Source organism: Leptonychotes weddellii, chromosome 6 (genome assembly GCF_054177405.1).
Source record: "Leptonychotes weddellii isolate Sample4059 chromosome 6, ASM5417740v2, whole genome shotgun sequence".
Lineage (NCBI taxonomy): Eukaryota > Metazoa > Chordata > Mammalia > Carnivora > Phocidae > Leptonychotes > Leptonychotes weddellii.
Window position 1 is genome coordinate 8,494,389 of NC_138374.1, and position 16,664 is coordinate 8,511,052.

The 16,664-nt window shown below is 50.2% G+C and overlaps 1 protein-coding gene across 10 annotated transcripts in view; it reads right to left on the reverse strand.

Moving 5' to 3' along the window:
- Positions 1-16,664, reverse strand: part of TACC2 (transforming acidic coiled-coil containing protein 2) — a 186,046-nt gene that overhangs the window by 13,126 nt on the left and 156,256 nt on the right. For 6 of the 10 annotated variants that reach the window (XM_081823349.1, XM_081823355.1, XM_081823347.1 and 3 more), the window contains 7 exons: positions 13,786-13,847; positions 12,569-12,684; positions 11,218-11,389; positions 9,796-9,936; positions 8,810-8,899; positions 2,070-2,213; positions 1,546-1,622 (listed from right to left, as the gene is read on the reverse strand). In XM_081823349.1, coding sequence (XP_081679475.1) covers positions 1,546-1,622; positions 2,070-2,213; positions 8,810-8,899; positions 9,796-9,936; positions 11,218-11,389; positions 12,569-12,684; positions 13,786-13,847 — 802 coding nt within the window. The remainder of the gene's footprint in view (positions 1-1,545; positions 1,623-2,069; positions 2,214-8,809; positions 8,900-9,795; positions 9,937-11,217; positions 11,390-12,568; positions 12,685-13,785; positions 13,848-16,664) is intronic. The other 4 variants (XM_081823351.1, XM_081823356.1, XM_081823353.1 and 1 more) reach the window with 2 other exon arrangements.

Here is a 16,664-nt window from a genome sequence, read left to right on the forward strand (position 1 = left end):
GCAACTGGAAAACCCACGTGTCAGTTCAGCTCGGCTGCAGAAAGGCAGGTGTGTGGAGAAAATGCACTGTGCCCCCAGGAGCCGTTCTCAGACTTGGTGGTGGCAGCAGCCAGACCCTGGGATGGCCAGAGCAAACGTTTGGGCCAAAGTTTCTTTAAAAACGCCACCTGCAATACAGTTTTTTTTTTTTTTTCAAAGATTTTATTTATTTGAGACAGAGAGAATGAGAGAGAGAGAGCACATGAGAGGGGGGAGGGTCAGAGGGAGAAGCAGGCTCCCCGCCGAGCAGGGAGCCCGACGCGGGACTCGATCCCGGGACTCCAAGATCATGACCTGAGCCGAAAGCAGTCGCCCAACCAACTGAGCCACCCAGGCGCCCCTGCAATACAGTTTTTAAGATCACAACCCAAGTGTAAGTTCTAGCCCCAGAGATGGTTTCTTAGCTTCTAAGATGATGATGAATCATGAAGGAAAATAAAGGGCCGAAAGGTGCGTCAGACGGGATGAGGGAGGGAGGCCCCTGGGCACCATGGAAAGAGTTTGGGCTTTGGAATCAGGAAAGTAGATTCAAATGCACATTCTTCTAACTAGAAGCTCCAGGACCTTGGGCAAGTCACCTTCCACTGTCAGATGGGACTGATGATCCCTGCTTGAGGGCTGTGGGGGAGAAACAGAGACTGAGCGTCTCCAGCTGGAAGCACAGCACATGGCACATGGTAACCATGTGGTGGTTACTATACTTCTGTTACAGATGCAGCAAATGGAAATAAACCATTCAGACAAAATTCTGGAGATAACCTGTTTATCCGTGGAGACTGCTAAAGTTCATAACATTAGAACTGTACAAGGACTATTTATTAAATGTTACACAATGAGGTCAAGTTGTATAAAAATCTGTCCAAAATTTGCTAAGTTAAGGGTGCCTGGGTGGCGCAGTCAGTTGAGCGTCCAACTCTTGGTTTCGGCTCAGGTGGTAATCTCAGAATCGTGAGATCAAGCCCCGAGTCGGGCTCCACACTCAGTGGGGAGTCCGCTGGAGATTCTCTCTCCCTCTCCCTTTGCCCCTCCCAATTGTGCTCTCTCTCGCTCTCTCTCTCTAAGTAAAGAAATCTTAAAAAAAAAAAAAAAAAGATGTGCTAAGTTAAAAAAAAAGTGTAGAATAATGTACATTTCCACTCTCCACTTTGGAAGAAAAAAGGAGTCTGTATAGGGACTCACTCACACATTTGCAATCAGAAACGGAAAATTCTTGGAAGGATACACCAGAAACGGTGGATAGCAGCTACCTGAGGGGACTGGAATTGGAGGCTGAGTGGGAAGGAGATTTGTGTTTCATTGCAAATGTATTTGTTTGTTTGCAGTATTTAGCTCAGATGCATGATATTTTAATAACAGTAACATTACTAAAAATACGTCTGTGAAAATATAAACCTTGTCTCATGAAGAACAGTTAAGCCTTGGGAAGACCCCGTTCATAGACCGCACCAGCTGTTATGAGACCACAGGTAAGCATCTCCCCAGATACCAGGAAGCATCACGACTGACCTCATTTCCATCACTTCTCGCCTGCTTTCTTCGTATTTGTCCTTCCACTCCGAGACTTCTCTCTCCTTGGTTATGATCTGGCATCAGGGAGAAGAAAGCGGTGAGCCCCAGAGGACTGAATTCAGATCTGAGCAATTCACAGACCCGAGATAAGGAGACATTGAATTAAAACTTCCTACACCAAACAATAATTGTATTGAGAGAATTTTCCGGAGCATGAGACAGAAATAAACCAGATATCAGACTCCCACAATGCCCCACCAGGGAGCAACTAAAAGCATATGCTTTCTGTTATAAATCAAACAAGGCCACAGAGGCTCATTAAAACAATGGTGTCTAGGAAGATCAAAGATGGTTTGCTACCCGTCTTTGCCCACAGTGGTTGCAGGACAAAGACCGTGTCCAAAGATGCTGGCCTTGTGGATCGTGTGTGTGTGTGTGTATTTATTTACATGTGGCAGAAACTGGAGCTTTCCCAGGGAAACCAGAGCCGGCCTCCCCTGAGCCACACCCACGCCATATACCTCTGCTCTAGCAATCCGGAGTGCGGAGTCCAGGTCAGGCTGCTGGAACAGAAGGCCTGCGGGCTTCTCCACCTCGGAGGTCCCGATGCGGGAGTACAAGGCTGTTTTGGAGATGGAGACATCTGTTGGGTGAGCAGCCTCTCTCTGTGGAATGGTTTTTAATTAAAAAAATAAATAAAGTTAATACGACTCCTATGACAAAGAGGATTTGCATTCAGCCTCTCGTGAATCGGTCAGTTGTATGGTTTTGAAACAAAGAACATCAGAAGTATGAGAAAATGCTTGGGCTGATGAGTGGGGAAAGGCCAGACACAATCTATGGAAATCGATCATTTGGCACCAGCACTGGCAGACAAAGGAGCTTAATAGCAGAGGCCTCCCCAGCTCCCCACTTCGGGAGTCAAGCATGTCTGGTGCTTGCTTATCACTGCCATTTATCACACGCAGAGGCATTTAGGCATAGTGCTTAAGAACCAAAGCCATTTTCCAGCAGGCTCCACTTCCAAAATAAAAGCCTGATGGTGAACGATGCTGAATTCTAATCTGCATGTGCCTAGTTTTGAATAACTGCAAATCTGATCATTTTTGTAAGACTGTCTGCATTTCAATTTGGAGGGGGGTGGGCATGTGTTTAGCTCTGTTTGAAAGGATATGCTCATACAAAGCTTAAGGCCTACTGAACCTATCAACCAACGTCACCTACAAAAGCTAGTTTCTGGATGCCTCAAGGGAGGAGTTACTTTGCAGCTACGTTGCCTTAAGTTTGCTGTGTCAACGGCAAAATTGAAATCTGGATCAATGACAGTATCCGCATTTGTTGGTAAGACCCTCAACAAGTGGTGGGATTCCCCACCCCCGCCCACAACAGACACTGGTCTGACTGTCCAGGACAGCCACTAGCCTCCTGGAAGGGAGAGAGGAGAGGACCGCGGTTACTCTTTCTCCCTTTGCACAAAGAGCTCAGCCATTTCCATCACACTTGAAATGCCATGTTAGGAGCATCATCAACCAGCACAGCAGGGGCCAGCGGTCTAATTCTACTGCAAGAGACTCCAAACCAAGCACACTCTCAGTCCTATGCATTAACCTCCTGGTGCTGGCATGGCTGCCAAGGCAAACCTGATTCCTAGAGTCCAATTCGATGTGGAGTAATGGTGCTCTGCCAGTCAGAGTGTGACTGCAGCTTCCTGGGGAAATGGATTAGAAGTGAGCAGTGAACACAGCACCCAGGTGGAGGAGAAAGAGAGATCTGGGGAAAGAACAGGGAGGACTGGTCTTGGAAGTGGAAGCAGACAAGATTAAAGACCCAACAATGAGGGCGAGGGGGCGCCCCTGAAGGTACTCTCTCTTCCATCGCAAGAACAGGCAACCTCACCCCACTACTGGGTCAGAGAACATGAACTTGCAATGACTTAGAAAACTCAGGCAGAAATTTAATGGATAGGACTGGAGATGACACAGTTAGGCCCAGTTAGCTGTACACGTGCATGGTGAATGACATGGTTTTGGTTGTCCTAAAAAAGGGCTTGGGTTTCACTGGCCCTGCCCGGCCTTGCGTATTTGGGCTCCCTGCGCAGGGGGACCCGAATGATTACTCGGGTCAGAGAGGGGAGGGAGCACACTGAAGGCCCTGGAGACACACTCTCCTGTCAAATGGGATGCCATGATCTTTCCATCCTCAGGTCCTAAAGCAGCCTCCATTACAGGACATTTGACCAACGCACAGAAGCAGGCAGGCTGACCTCTCAGAAGAAAGCATGCCACCAGACCAGGGTGTGGAGCCTCTCCCGTGCATGGGTTCATCTCTGCTGTCTGAAATGTTTTCAAGGCTCTACTTGTCATATGGGAAACTTCTCAGGAAGTAAATAGAAAATTATACCCAGAGGTCTTGTTTGCGACTCAGGTCATGATCTCAGGATCATGAGATGGAGTCCTGCCTCCTTGGGCTCCGCGCTCAGCGGGGAGTCTGCTTAGGACGCGCTCTCCCTCTCCTCTGCCCCTCCCCCTGCTCGCTCTCTGTCTCTCTCTCAAACAAATAAGTAAATAAATCTTGTAAAAATTTTTTTTTAAAAAGAAAATTATACCCAGACAATAAGACTCTATTTGTCTTTGTGGAGGAAATTCATAGACAAAAGATTCTGAAGACGATTGGAAAAAAAAAAAACCAACAAAACTGTTCCTGTCACTTTTTAAGTAAAATAATGTGTCCTTTGAAAAAAAATTAGAATAAAGTTTCAAAATGGAAAGAACACTAGACACCATCTAACGAATCGTGGGCCTTTGGAAGATGAAAAAAAAATGGAAGATTTAAGGGATTTGGCCAAAAGGTTTCCCAGAATGAGATTCAGTTCTGACTCCAAACAAGCCAGCTCTCTGAAGTGCGAGGGGAAATGAACTACATCTAACTTTATCATGCTGGGCAGAAACAAAATCTGACCAATGCAGGAACTGATGATCTTAAAGCTGCCTAAGTCCTTTGTACAACAAGGAAGGGAAGGGAAAATAAATACATTAATGAGCTTTCTAAGTAAACACAATGGTTAACCACCACATACAGTGACTCATGATCACCTTTCACCCCAGCCACCTGGTGTTTTCAATAAAGGAACAGATGACTTCAGAATCCATTTGAATTCTGCCTGGAGTATCTGCATGTTAATGAAATTCAAGGTACACACCCTGGTTTTCTCTTACAACAGAGAATCATTTCTTTTTTTTTTTTTTTTTTAAAGATTTTATCTATCTATTTGAGACAGAGAGAATGAGAGAGAGAGAGCACATGAGAGGGGGGAGGGTCAGAGGGAGAAGCAGACCCCCCGCCGAGCAGGGAGCCCGATGCGGGACTCGATCCAGGGACTCCAGGATCATGACCCGAGCCGAAGGCAGCCGCTCAACCAACTGAGCCACCCAGGCGCCCGAGAATCATTTCTAACAGAGATAGGTTTGTTTCTCACTGATATTTTAACATCAGGCTTAGATTAAGCTTTGCTTCTCCTGCATAAGGCCCCATTGGCTGCTTTAGGGGAGCCCAAAAGCCAAGAGAATCACGAATTAAAATGTGAAATGGCCACAACTCGGAAAGAGCACGAGCCTTTGGAACCAACTTCCAAACCCTCAATCCACTCACTCACATCTGGGTCCCTCAGGGGACCCCGAGGGTGCCGCCACCCTCAGACCTGCAGACCGCATGCCTGGGGCCCTTCTGGCCTTGCAGTCTTAACACTTACCCAGGCTCACAGTCCTCCTCATGCCTGGTTCCCTGTTGCTAGGCCTCAGGGGAAGCTGACACCTGGAACCAAGGTGGAACCACAGCAAGCTGGGCCATGGTCATGGAGAGTGGACCAGGCTGGGCCCTTGGGGGGTATCCAGGCTACATGGCGCCAGGTGGGGCAGGAGAGGGGCCTCTCCTTGGGGAGCTGCCGCATCCAAACTTGACAGCAGCTCAGGATGACAGATAGGTGGAAGACACTCAGTATGTGCCCTATTCACGCCCACAGGAGGCGCCACCAGCCACCTGACTGGCCACTCCTTCCCGCTGAGTCAAGACGTGGCCTCCATCCTTCTCATCACAGGCTGTGAGCAATGACCGCCAATTCCCCAAACCGGCAAACAGAAGCTTAAACCCAGGCGCCAGGCCTCTGTCCCTGCTCTTCAGACCTGTTCTTGCAGCTTTCAGGCATCATGTTGTGAAATGCCGGGGCTGGTGGGTGGTTTCTGGACACAGCACTAGGGAAGGAGCTCCTGCTGTCAGGCCACTCACCAATTCAGGTTGTCCCAGACCTAACTCCTTCTCCCGCCCTCCCTAAAATCCAGGTCTGCCTTTATCGGCCAGGACTCCTGGAGAAGAAGACAGATTAGCACCCTTTCCCTCCCAAAGGGCCTGCTTCTAGGACTTCCTCTGGTCCTGAAGCTTGCCATTTGTATGATCCCTGTTCCCACATGACCCAGACACATCCTTCATTCTTTATATCTGGGTCCCCTCATCCAGAAAGGCCAATGGCTTTAGGGATCGCCACCAGTATCTGTTATATACACGGATTAAATCCATCCCCCACACAGCCTGTACCCCTTGCAAAGCCACAGAGAAAGGACATTGCAGTTCCATCCATCCTGGTTACATTCGGGGCCGTTGTACCATACAGCCGGCCACCCTGGTCAGATGAACCCCAGGAGGACACAACCGAATTCACCTGAGCCAGAAGTGTGTGGAAGACACAGTAAGGAGCTCCAGCTCAATACCCCAGCCCCACGGAGTTAGTTGCTAACATTTTCTGACTAATGAGACAGGAAACCCCACTGCGGTCCTTCGACGGTCCGCTCAGCTGGCTTTCAGTCTACAGGGGAATGTCAAGTGAAGCTGCTCAAGGAGCGACCAGAAACCACCGCCGCCATATTTCATGTTGCTTTCAGCCCTCCAAGTGATTTCTTTTCATTCCAAGTGATTTCATTTTTGTGTTAGCAACAGTTTAAGACCATGCTGCCAAAAAGACTGGGCTAATGTCACCTGCAGCTGAAATTTATGGGCAGAAAAAAGAGCAAATTGGATACACAGCTGCTGTTTCTCTTTGTCTACATCAGCAATTTCCAATGCAGGGAGGGGCGATCAAGCGTCTATGTGAGCAAGAAACCCACAGGAAACTAAAAAGTGGTACAAGTTACCATGGCAGAGAAAAATGCTCCTTACCCTCTCAGACAGTTCTACCCCCACCAACGTTTCTTCTAGCAGATCCTTCTGAAATACATAAGGAGGTGGCTGGGCCCGTCTCTCCAACCCACACACAGTGGATTCACGTGTCAATATTTTCTACATCAAAAGCGGGACACGGGGTCTGAGAACAGGCTATCATTTACAGGAAGTCAATGGCCAGCCAATATTTGCCGACTGTCCTCTCTGATGCGTCCCCAGAGGAAGGAGGCAGGGGGGCACCAGGCACTCCAGAACATTCCACACTCAATCTGAACCCTTACTAGAACATGCTCAATCCTGCCTCAAACTTCTGGACAGGAATATACTGTAGTTACGGTGGCCAGACCTGAAGCCATTCATTCTGTCCTTAAGCCACTCCCCAGAGATATCAAGAAATAAATCTAATGGGGAAACAAATCCTCACTGATGCTTTCTAAAAATCTTTCTCATGGAAACTAAACCCAAGCTCATGGGTTGACAGCGAGAACAAGGACGTCAGCAATGTGTATTAATGTTCTTGTCCCTGCCCTGGGTCCCAGCATTCCCAGTCTGGACACCCACAGTGTGACCACCTTCTTTCACTGAGAGATGTCTCTGGGAGGGAGGCCCCCCCCAACCTTGTGGACATTTTCCAGGGAAACCACATGGGCAGGAGCAGCCCATGAATTCCTGATCCCGTACCAAGTAAGCTATTCCTTGAGATGGGACAGGCAAGGGGCTCCCATTTGGAGACTGGAGTCCTAGTTCCCGCTGGGTCAGTAAATCACCCTCAGACCTCGGATCTGTTCCATGACTCCACTTCCCCATCTGTAAAATGGGACCTGGACCCCCCCCACCGCCCCTATAGTAGAGATGCTGTGAGTGTCCGATCCGGTAACAATGGCAAGAGTGAAGCTTAGCTACCCAGAGCCACTGTCCTTTACTGCACACCTACTGTGTGCCAGGCATGACGCAGTCCTCCACACATCATCTGCAGCCCTTACAGCAACCTGCCTCATCTCACAGCTAGAGAAACGGAGGCCCGCAGAGGCTCACCAACACGTTCAAGGCCACAGAGCGTGCTGGGCTGCCCAACGCAGGGTGCGGCATGGGGGTGGGAATGAAGCGGCCCCTCAGAGACCACAGCTCCCCATCAGCCTGGAGGGGCGGCCTGATCCTCAGAGGGGCCACAGTTTTGCACACCTTCGGCAACCCATTCAAATTGTTAAGAAAAATTACTCCAAACTTAGAAGCCAGGCAAAAAGATTTCTGCATGCTCTGTCAGTATCTTACTCTACTCTAGAGCGGGGCTTGGCCAACGATGGCGGATGGGCCAAATGGCCCAACGTCCTCTTTGGTAAAGAGGGTTTTACTGGAACATGGCCACACCCGTTCATCTACACATTGTCTGCGGCTGCTTTGAGCTACAATGGCAAAGCAGAGTAGCCGCGGCAGAGACCAGATGGCCCACTAAGCCTAAAATATGTACCATCTGCCCTTTACAGAAAAGGGTTGCTTTTCCGTATTTCTATTGACTCTGGCCTAAGGGCCTGTCTGAGGTTTCAGGAAGGTCTCAGTTTCACTATTTACTATTGATTACGGCCCGGGCTCAGTACAGTTAGATATCCACTAGTAGAAAACAGAAAAGTTGCAAATGATTTTTGTTCAGTAGAGAAGCAAATGGTTTTTGCAGAACACAAACAAACAAAAAGCCTCCAAGGTTACAGTCCATTGTCTTGTTTAGCCAGTATTAACCAGTTTTACATTGAACTTTGCAGTAAGATTACAATAAAACTCTGGCCCTCTTTGTTCCACTGACTTTGTATCGGGTTCTCCCATTTTCCTCCATTCAACCTGCTTTACCACCCTGCTGTTCCCTTCATTACCGAGGTAAGCAGATCTTAGACATGTGCTCAGCGTCTATTTATGTGAGAGTTATGCTTTTAGCTTTTCAGAAACTTTGATGCTACTTTGTAGGACCCTGACATTGCCTGCTTAGCCAGTGGTTAGCAAAGGAACTTCTGGACCACACCACATTCTCAAGAAGCAGCGCACGGCAGCAGCAAGCCCGTACCTTGGTGTCCTGGTGGCTACGGGAAGCCAGGGCAATCTGCCTGGCTAGCTTCAGGGCTTCTATCCGCATGACGGCAAACTCTAACTCCTCCTGTCCGAGGGGTGGGGGGATGAGCAAATCGCAGGGGAAATGCATCAAGACAGGATGTCAATGTGTCCCACATCCAAGAAATGAATGTGCCACGTGAATGTGTCATGACAGGTACTCAGGAAAAACACACGCTCTGGCTTTCTTGCACAGTTAACACCTCAGCAGATCATGAAATAAGTGTTTAATTTCTTTTCTTTCTTTCTTTCAATTTTTTTGTAATTGCCCTTTGGAATGTCTGTCGGGAAGGATCGTGTGGTCAAATATGAGATGAATTTTACAATGGGATCAAAATTTTTACTGCACTGTGTCCTTCGATTTTTTTCCTTTTTGTTTCTTTAATTAAGTCAAGATGGTCAACAGTTTCCATGAATGGTTTGCCTTCTCAAATGACTGAACAATCTCTCCAGGTTTGCTCTGAAGGTCTTAGTCTAGAGGGTATCAAATTAAGTTGTCAAGTTTAAGGCACAGAGTAGCTAATTGTTTTGGTTCCAGATGTGAGACCGAGTCCAGATGTTATCTCAGTGGGAGTCTGAGATAGCCTCCCCTCCCATATATATAAACAGCTTGACTCGATGGTGATCTAATACCCTTGGTTCTGTGACTAAATCACAGAAACTGCTTTTGGGGTTATCAAAACTTCTGAAAAATGACTGTTTGGGTCCAATTTCCCATTTGAAATACAAATGGTTTGTGCTATATGTAATCACACAATTTATATCATTTTGGCATCTTGGATCAAGAACACCCATACATCAGTCTTTGAGGGGAAAGAGATTTCATTTGGAGCATTTCCAGCAATACCTCGTTAGATCCTGCCTCACTGCATTTGGGGTTCGGAGTTCATTCTCTACTGAGGTTTTCACAAACTCCCAAAAGGTCACACGTGGGCTACAAACCTGAAGTTTCTGGGCAAATACTGGGGGGTTCTTTTCTGCTAAGTCGGGTTCCAGATAGTCAAGCGCACCACAGAGAGAGGCTGGATGAGCTAGCCTGCTGAGAAGGGCGTCAGCAGAGGCAAAGGAGCCCTCAGGAGCTGTCTGAAGGCCGGCAGAGGAGGACACAGAGGAAAAATAGAGGAGACACAGAGTGACATCGATTCCGAGCAAGGACCACACACCTACATGCTGGACATTTCTGACTTAAGGCTAAAGAGAGTATTAGTTAGGTGCCACTACTTTCCTTTTCATCCTAATTCCCACCTGCTGACAATGGGCATCTTGAGCTTGACAGGCTCCCCACCCTCCCACCCCCCCACCCCCGGAAGCACAACCTTAGGTGCCCGCCCACCCCCACGCCACCCCCACTCCCTAACCAATCGGTGGGAGCAAAGTTACCATTTACTTATGTATTTGAAAAGCTCAGTGGGGGAGACAAGGCAGTTGATGGGTTTTCCAAACATAATATAACTCATCAAGAAAACACCTCTAAGTATATGTGTCAAAGGTTTTGATAAAGGTCATTTTCTAAATAACAGAAAGACGATTTCAAATGAAAAAGTGTTTCCGGGTAGACTGGGAAGACTCCAAGGTCAGAAGCCAACTCTATAGAAGTTGGGTCATGCACGAGTTCTTCCATAGTGTGTATTTGATAGACTGAGTCACATCTACTTTCTTCTTGCTTACTAATATTTTCCCAATATCTAACTGCCACAGAGTAGGTGCTCAATAAATATCTGATGCATGAGAAATAAATGGTCTACTAATATAGAACAACAAAAGTACCACTAAAAGTAACTAAGTCAATGGCTTCAAACCCTCTTGGGGACTGCTGGGAAGGAGGTAAAAGAGAGAAAAATAAAAATTCACCTAGAAGGATGGCCCATTTTAGATGTTCAGGGGGTCTATCTGCTCTGCAAGGCTCCAGAGGGGTTGGGAGGGGAGGGATGTAAATAGGTCTGTAAACAGGAGGGACTTCTCATCACCAACGCCCAGGAAAACCAAGTGTTTCCCAAAAGGAGTGTCCCCTGCCCTACCATTCTCTGCCCCCTGACCTAGAGTATGGAGAAGCAGGGTACAGACTGATGTCACCTCCAAAGCAACAGTGCAGCCCCAAGGGACTGAAGTGGAAAATCAAGAACCCCGAAGGCAAATAACGCAGTGAGGTAAGAACTCCAAACCACACTGGTGAAGATGAAGAGCTTTTCTCTCATGGCTAGGGTGTGGGGTCTCCGAGGCTGGCTTCTGTGGTCCAGGCACTGGGCGGGGCCCCACGCCAGGGGCTGGGTGAGATTGCTCTGAAGGGCTGGACCCTTAGGTGATGGGACCCAGCTGGCCCAGGCCTCAGCCCCAGTAATCTTGGGCTCCTCCAACCCCACTCACAATTTCAATCGCGTCTGAAGCAGTGCCCAAGGTCATGACCTCCAGCTCCTTCTGGGAGGATTTCTCTGGCACCTGCAAATGTGGCTCTTGGTTGGGAGCCAGTCCTCGTGTGACAGGATGCTGGATCTTTGCCCCAGCGTTTACAAGGGCTTCAGTTTCCTCAAAACTCGACCTGAGGAAGCAAAGAGCACCTTTACTCGTCTCGCTGGAAATCCCACTGAAATTGACCAGGATGCCCCGACGCAATCACCATCCCAAGGGATCCTGCACTTCCAGAGCTGCGTTCCCAGAGGGAAACTGGGCCGGGTGTTGGGTGGCCAGGGAGCCTGAAGGCTGGACAGCCTGAGGGAGAGGGTGGTCCAGCCCCAGCCCAGGGCCTGCTGACAAGGGAGGGTCAGGAGCACAGAAGCTATCGGCTACGGGCACAAGCTGGAGTTAAGCAGACTGTCCATCCCTCGGCGTGCACCCGGGGGGAAGTGACTGTGTCCTGCATCTCAGCTTCTTTTTCCGTAGGACAGGAGATGAGACAGTGCTCGGTGAAGGTCAAGGGAGATACTGCCCGCATGTGAGGCACCTGACACGGTCCCTGTCACCATGACTATTGCTGCAACATCACCACCATCATTCTCAATACCCTGGGTGGATTCGGAAGTCAGTTCGGGAAATCAAAGCAAGAGCTTTCCCTCCTACTCAGAGAAAGGGGCAGGTGAGGGGATGGGAGGGTCCCAGCCCCAGAGTGGGGCCCCTCCCTTACCCCATCCAGCACCACACGGCTCAGAGGAGGACCCTCACTAGTGCTGATTCACAGCCACGTTAACCGTGAACGTCTACCCAGCACTTCGCTTGCCTTACAGCCTCTCCGTTTCATCCTCCCGGTGGCTTTGGAGGGCAGGCACCCCCAGGCCCACTGCACAGTTGGGGGGTGCCTGGAAGACTGAGAGCCTCATTTAATCCTCATGAAATTCCTACAGGGTCCGTTTTATGACTACCCTCATTTTTCCCACGAGGAGACGGCAGCACAGGAGGGTCAGGTAGGCTGCATCAGGTCACACAGCCAGTAAGGGGTGGGAGTGGGACTCCAGGTCTGAATGCCGCGGCACGCTGCCTCCCCGAGACAAAGTTGTGTGTGCACCGGCGGGGGGTGATCGAAGGGGCTCACGCATTCGGCTGTTAACCGGACAAAGGGCAGCCTTACCGGTAACACCCCCACCCCGCTTGTATGTCTGTGGGGATCCTCAGAGACCCGGATGTGGGCTCCCTGAATACATCAATGCAAACGAAACCACGCCGGGATAGCAGTGCCACGGGGCTCAGAGCCCGACCCGAAACACTCTCCTCATGGAAGCCGTACCCTGAACACGGCGTCGGGGACTCTGACGTCCGGACCGGGGGAGACTTGACCGGGCTCTCCTGAGAAGTGTCAAACATAAGGTACAGGGCCTGCTTCTTCGGGGCGTCATCGTCCTGCTGCAGGGATCAAAGGCACAAGTCAGCTCGGCTACAGGGGGCCTGAACACGTGATAGAAATGAAAACCAGAGCTCTTTTCAACAGAACAAATAACTCATCAGGGAAAAGCCTCCATTCTCCTCGAGCCACCCAGAAGGGAGGAGCAAGCCAGTGCTGGCCAGTGGAGAGGAGAGGAAAAGGGCAGGGAAGAGGTTGGTGGAGGGAAGTTGTGAGCGTGTGCTGCTGGGAACAGTGTCGAGGGGAGAGGGATCGTAATGGTGTCGGGGTGCTACATGCTGTTCAGTCCACCAGCATCTACTGGCCACCCCTCTGGATGGGCAACCATGCGGCCACTGGGGACAAACACAGGGGTGGGCAAGCCCCCAGCCTAGGCGGTGCCCACAGTCAGATGGCGGGTGGGGGGACGAGCATGATGGCCCAGTGTGGTGAGCACCTCCAGCATGGGCTGCTAACTGCGGGTCAGAAGCCACAAGCCCAGCATCTACGAATGATGCAAAGAAAGATAAAGATACAAGCAGTATGTCCGGGCCAACAGTATCACAGCAAGCCCTTCCGGGGCCTCGGGGCCCCGGGGCCTCTGACAGCACCACTGGACAAAGGCACTGCACAAGAGGCCATGCTCGGAACCAAGTGCCCTTCAGGCAGTAGACAGGACACCAGGGCGGACAGCTACCCGTCGCAGCCACTTAAATGCGAAAGGGATGGCGGGTGTGGGGGAGAGAGACTTCTTGCCAGAAGAGCCGATCTTCAGTTACATAAAGCAATTAATTTGAAGGAAACAGGTAATAGTGCACCTTAAAAACCACCAAACCACTGCTACACCTTTTTAAGGAAATCTCTGACTAGTTCTTTCTCAGTCTGGGGAAGTAATGATGCAGGAAGCCTAACTGCATTCTCTTTGCTCACTTAAAATGCCATGTGAAGTGGACCGAATACAAACCTCCAACCCCCAGTCCCAGTTCGCCCCTACTGTGCACCCAGGGCGCTGCGGGCACAGAGGACCCTGGATCTGGGACTCGAGCTCAGGAGGAGGCCGGTTCCTGCATTTTCACAAGACAGGAGGGAAAGAAGGTCCCCTGCTGGTCTGAGGCAGGACTTACAGGTAAGGAGGAGCCAATTTTCTCCATATATTCAATTTCATAGGAGTTTCTGTAATCCAACTCTGCAAAAGAAACAAAAGGAGAGTTAGTGCCAGAAAAAAAAAATTTAAAAAAAAAAGGAAAGGTTTGGGCCAGGCAGGGTGGGGTCTGGAACCAGACTCTAAACTCTGAGCCTAGCCACGACTCGAGGTTTTGGATTCGGCTGGAAGGGGAGGGCAGCTCAGCCATCTTCAGACCACTCGCAAACCACTTGCGGCAAAGGGGCTCTTGCCATTTGGGCGCCTGAGAGTCCAAGGGAATTAAGTCTGAGCAGGAACGGATCTGAGCGCTAGGCACCAAGTTTTCAGAAGTCTATTTTGAGTGTTGCTTTTCTCTGTGTCTCACATGCAACATGGAGAATGTTCCCACATCCTGACGACATTCGGAACTGGCCCCACCGTGGTCCCTCTCCAAGAACCCCCGGCCTTACCCCGAGGCAAGGGAAGAACATACATCGTTCCTGCACTGGGCTTGTTGAGAGGCTTTGCAAGTCACCTGGACCACTTCCCGAAAATCCTGCCAGTGCCCACAGGGCTGGTACAAATAAGATTTTCAGATGCAAAGATTATGAGAGTCCAATTAGGTAGAGAAATGACCTATTTCAAATTGACTGGAAGGGAAACTTGAGAGGCTCTCACTGGAGACAAGAAGTCCTGGGTCCCTCAGGTCCCCGGGCGGGGGGTTCCTTGAGGACACCCAGCTCTGCCCCTCAGCGGAAGTCCCTGTCTAGGGAATGGATTCCGAGCACGCCCGACGTGCTGGGCACGGTGGATGCGGTGGTGAACAAAACCAGAAACAAAATCCTCAAGGAAGCCACACCCACAGCCACCAGATGGTTCTTTCCTACTTGAGCAGGAAACCAAGAGGTCACAAGTGACCCACTCAGAAAGCAGCTCTACAAGAGCGTACGTGGCAATCCCTAATGCCTGCATTCTTTTAAACATAACATGGAAATAGCCGTTCTGCTTTAAAGCACCTCTATTTCTGCATGCCGCTTAAACAATGATTCCGTAATATGAGCTTTAAGATGACACATCTCAGGAAGACCGTCCCCAAACTGGCAAGTGTGCGGGGTCATACGAGTGCGGCTGTATGGACTCAAGCACTGAAAACACGTGGACAACTCTTCAGGAGTCTCTGAATCTCCCTGGTGAAGCCAATGCCTCCTTCCAGCGGGCTTGGCCTGCCCAGGGGTTCGAAGACGGTTTTGTGCATTCGTCCCTCAGGCCTCCGCCCTGATTTGTGCGTCACCCGGGAAGAGCAGAGACTGACGCCAACCCCACACGACTGGGCTGCAGTTTAGCGTGTGGGACTGGAATGGGCATCCTTTCTTAGGACGTACAGGTATTTGTTTATGAAGACTTCCTGTCTTCCTCATCTTTTGAAGGAGAGGTAAGGTAGGGATGGTGAAGGACAAGGCGATTTCTAGAGCCACCTCCAGATCTCTCACTGTCCAGATGTAGGACCTCGGGACTATTATTTTATTGTCCTATTAAAGACTGTTTTAAGTTGAGAAGAGAACAGTGTATCCGTTGCCTCCTTCTCCAAGGTTATCATTATTAGCACCAAGGCATTATTTAACCCTAAATTATTTAACGGAAACCCTTCAGCACACCCGCAATGGCATAGAGCAGCCAGGATGCACCAAACAGGCTAAGAGCCACCACAGAGATATTTCCAGGGACTGAGGCCCTGGGTCCCCGCCCAGCTCTGGTGACCAGCGCGGCTCGATCAAGCATCCCGCCTGGAACCTTAGCTGGTCCCCTGGCAGCTGATCAGGGTGAGTTTCAGGTCACCGAGCTCACTTATCTGCCTTCTTTCCCACCTGCCGATGGGGTCTCCCTTCCCACTGCCCGGTGCCCCCCATCCCGCCCTTCAGAGGCAGCAGATGACAGTACAACAGTTGGGGATTATCTGACCCCCCGCCCTGAGGAATGTATGCATCGTAGCGTGTGGTTACAGGAGACCCGCACTCTACACAGGAGCTTCAATCCCTGGTGATGCCGGGAGGTGTTCCTTCAGCACATGGCCTGAAACTGCCAGTCGTAGCCATTTGGGGTTCTCATGTATAATTTACAAAATGGCCCAGGGGCACCTGGGGGGCTCAGTCGGTTAAGTGTCTGCCTTCGGCTCAGGTCATGAGCCCAGGGTCCTGGGATCGAGCCCCACGCTGGGCCGCTCTGCTTCTCCCTCTCCCTCTGCCCCTCCCCCCCGACCCACTCATGCTCTCTCTCTCAAATAAACGAATAAAATCTTTAAAAAAAAAAAAAAAGGCCTGGAAAAGATGTGAAGAAAAACAAACCCTCTTCTTGTCATCAATATCATCTCCTGTGCCTTGAGCGAACATCTTCCTGAACGTTGTTTTCAAAATTTCACTCATCTGCTTTCAATGCTAAGCCTCAAAGGGTGGTGGGCTTGGAGGGGGATCCATGTCCGGCTTCGGCTGTGGCCACACGCAGCCGGGGGGCTGGGAAGGGTGATGCCATTTACACCATGTGGCCCAACACCTTTACCTCCAAGAGAAGAGGCCTCTTGCTAAGGCATGTGCTGCCTCACACTGCAGAGGCCCAAAGGTTTTTGTTTTTTTTTTTTAAGATTTTATTCATTTATTTGACAGAGAGAGAGGGAGAGAGCACAAGCAGGGGGAGCGGCAGGGAGAGGGAGAAGCAGGCTCCCCGCTGAGCAGGGAGCCAGATGCGGGGCTCGATCCCAGGACCCCGGGATCATGACCTGAGCCGAAGGCAGACGCTTAACAACTGAGCCACCCAGGCGCCCCCCGAAGGTATTTTTAATGGGTCCTGTCATCTTTGAGGGCTGCTTCCGGTAATCATTTCATGCTG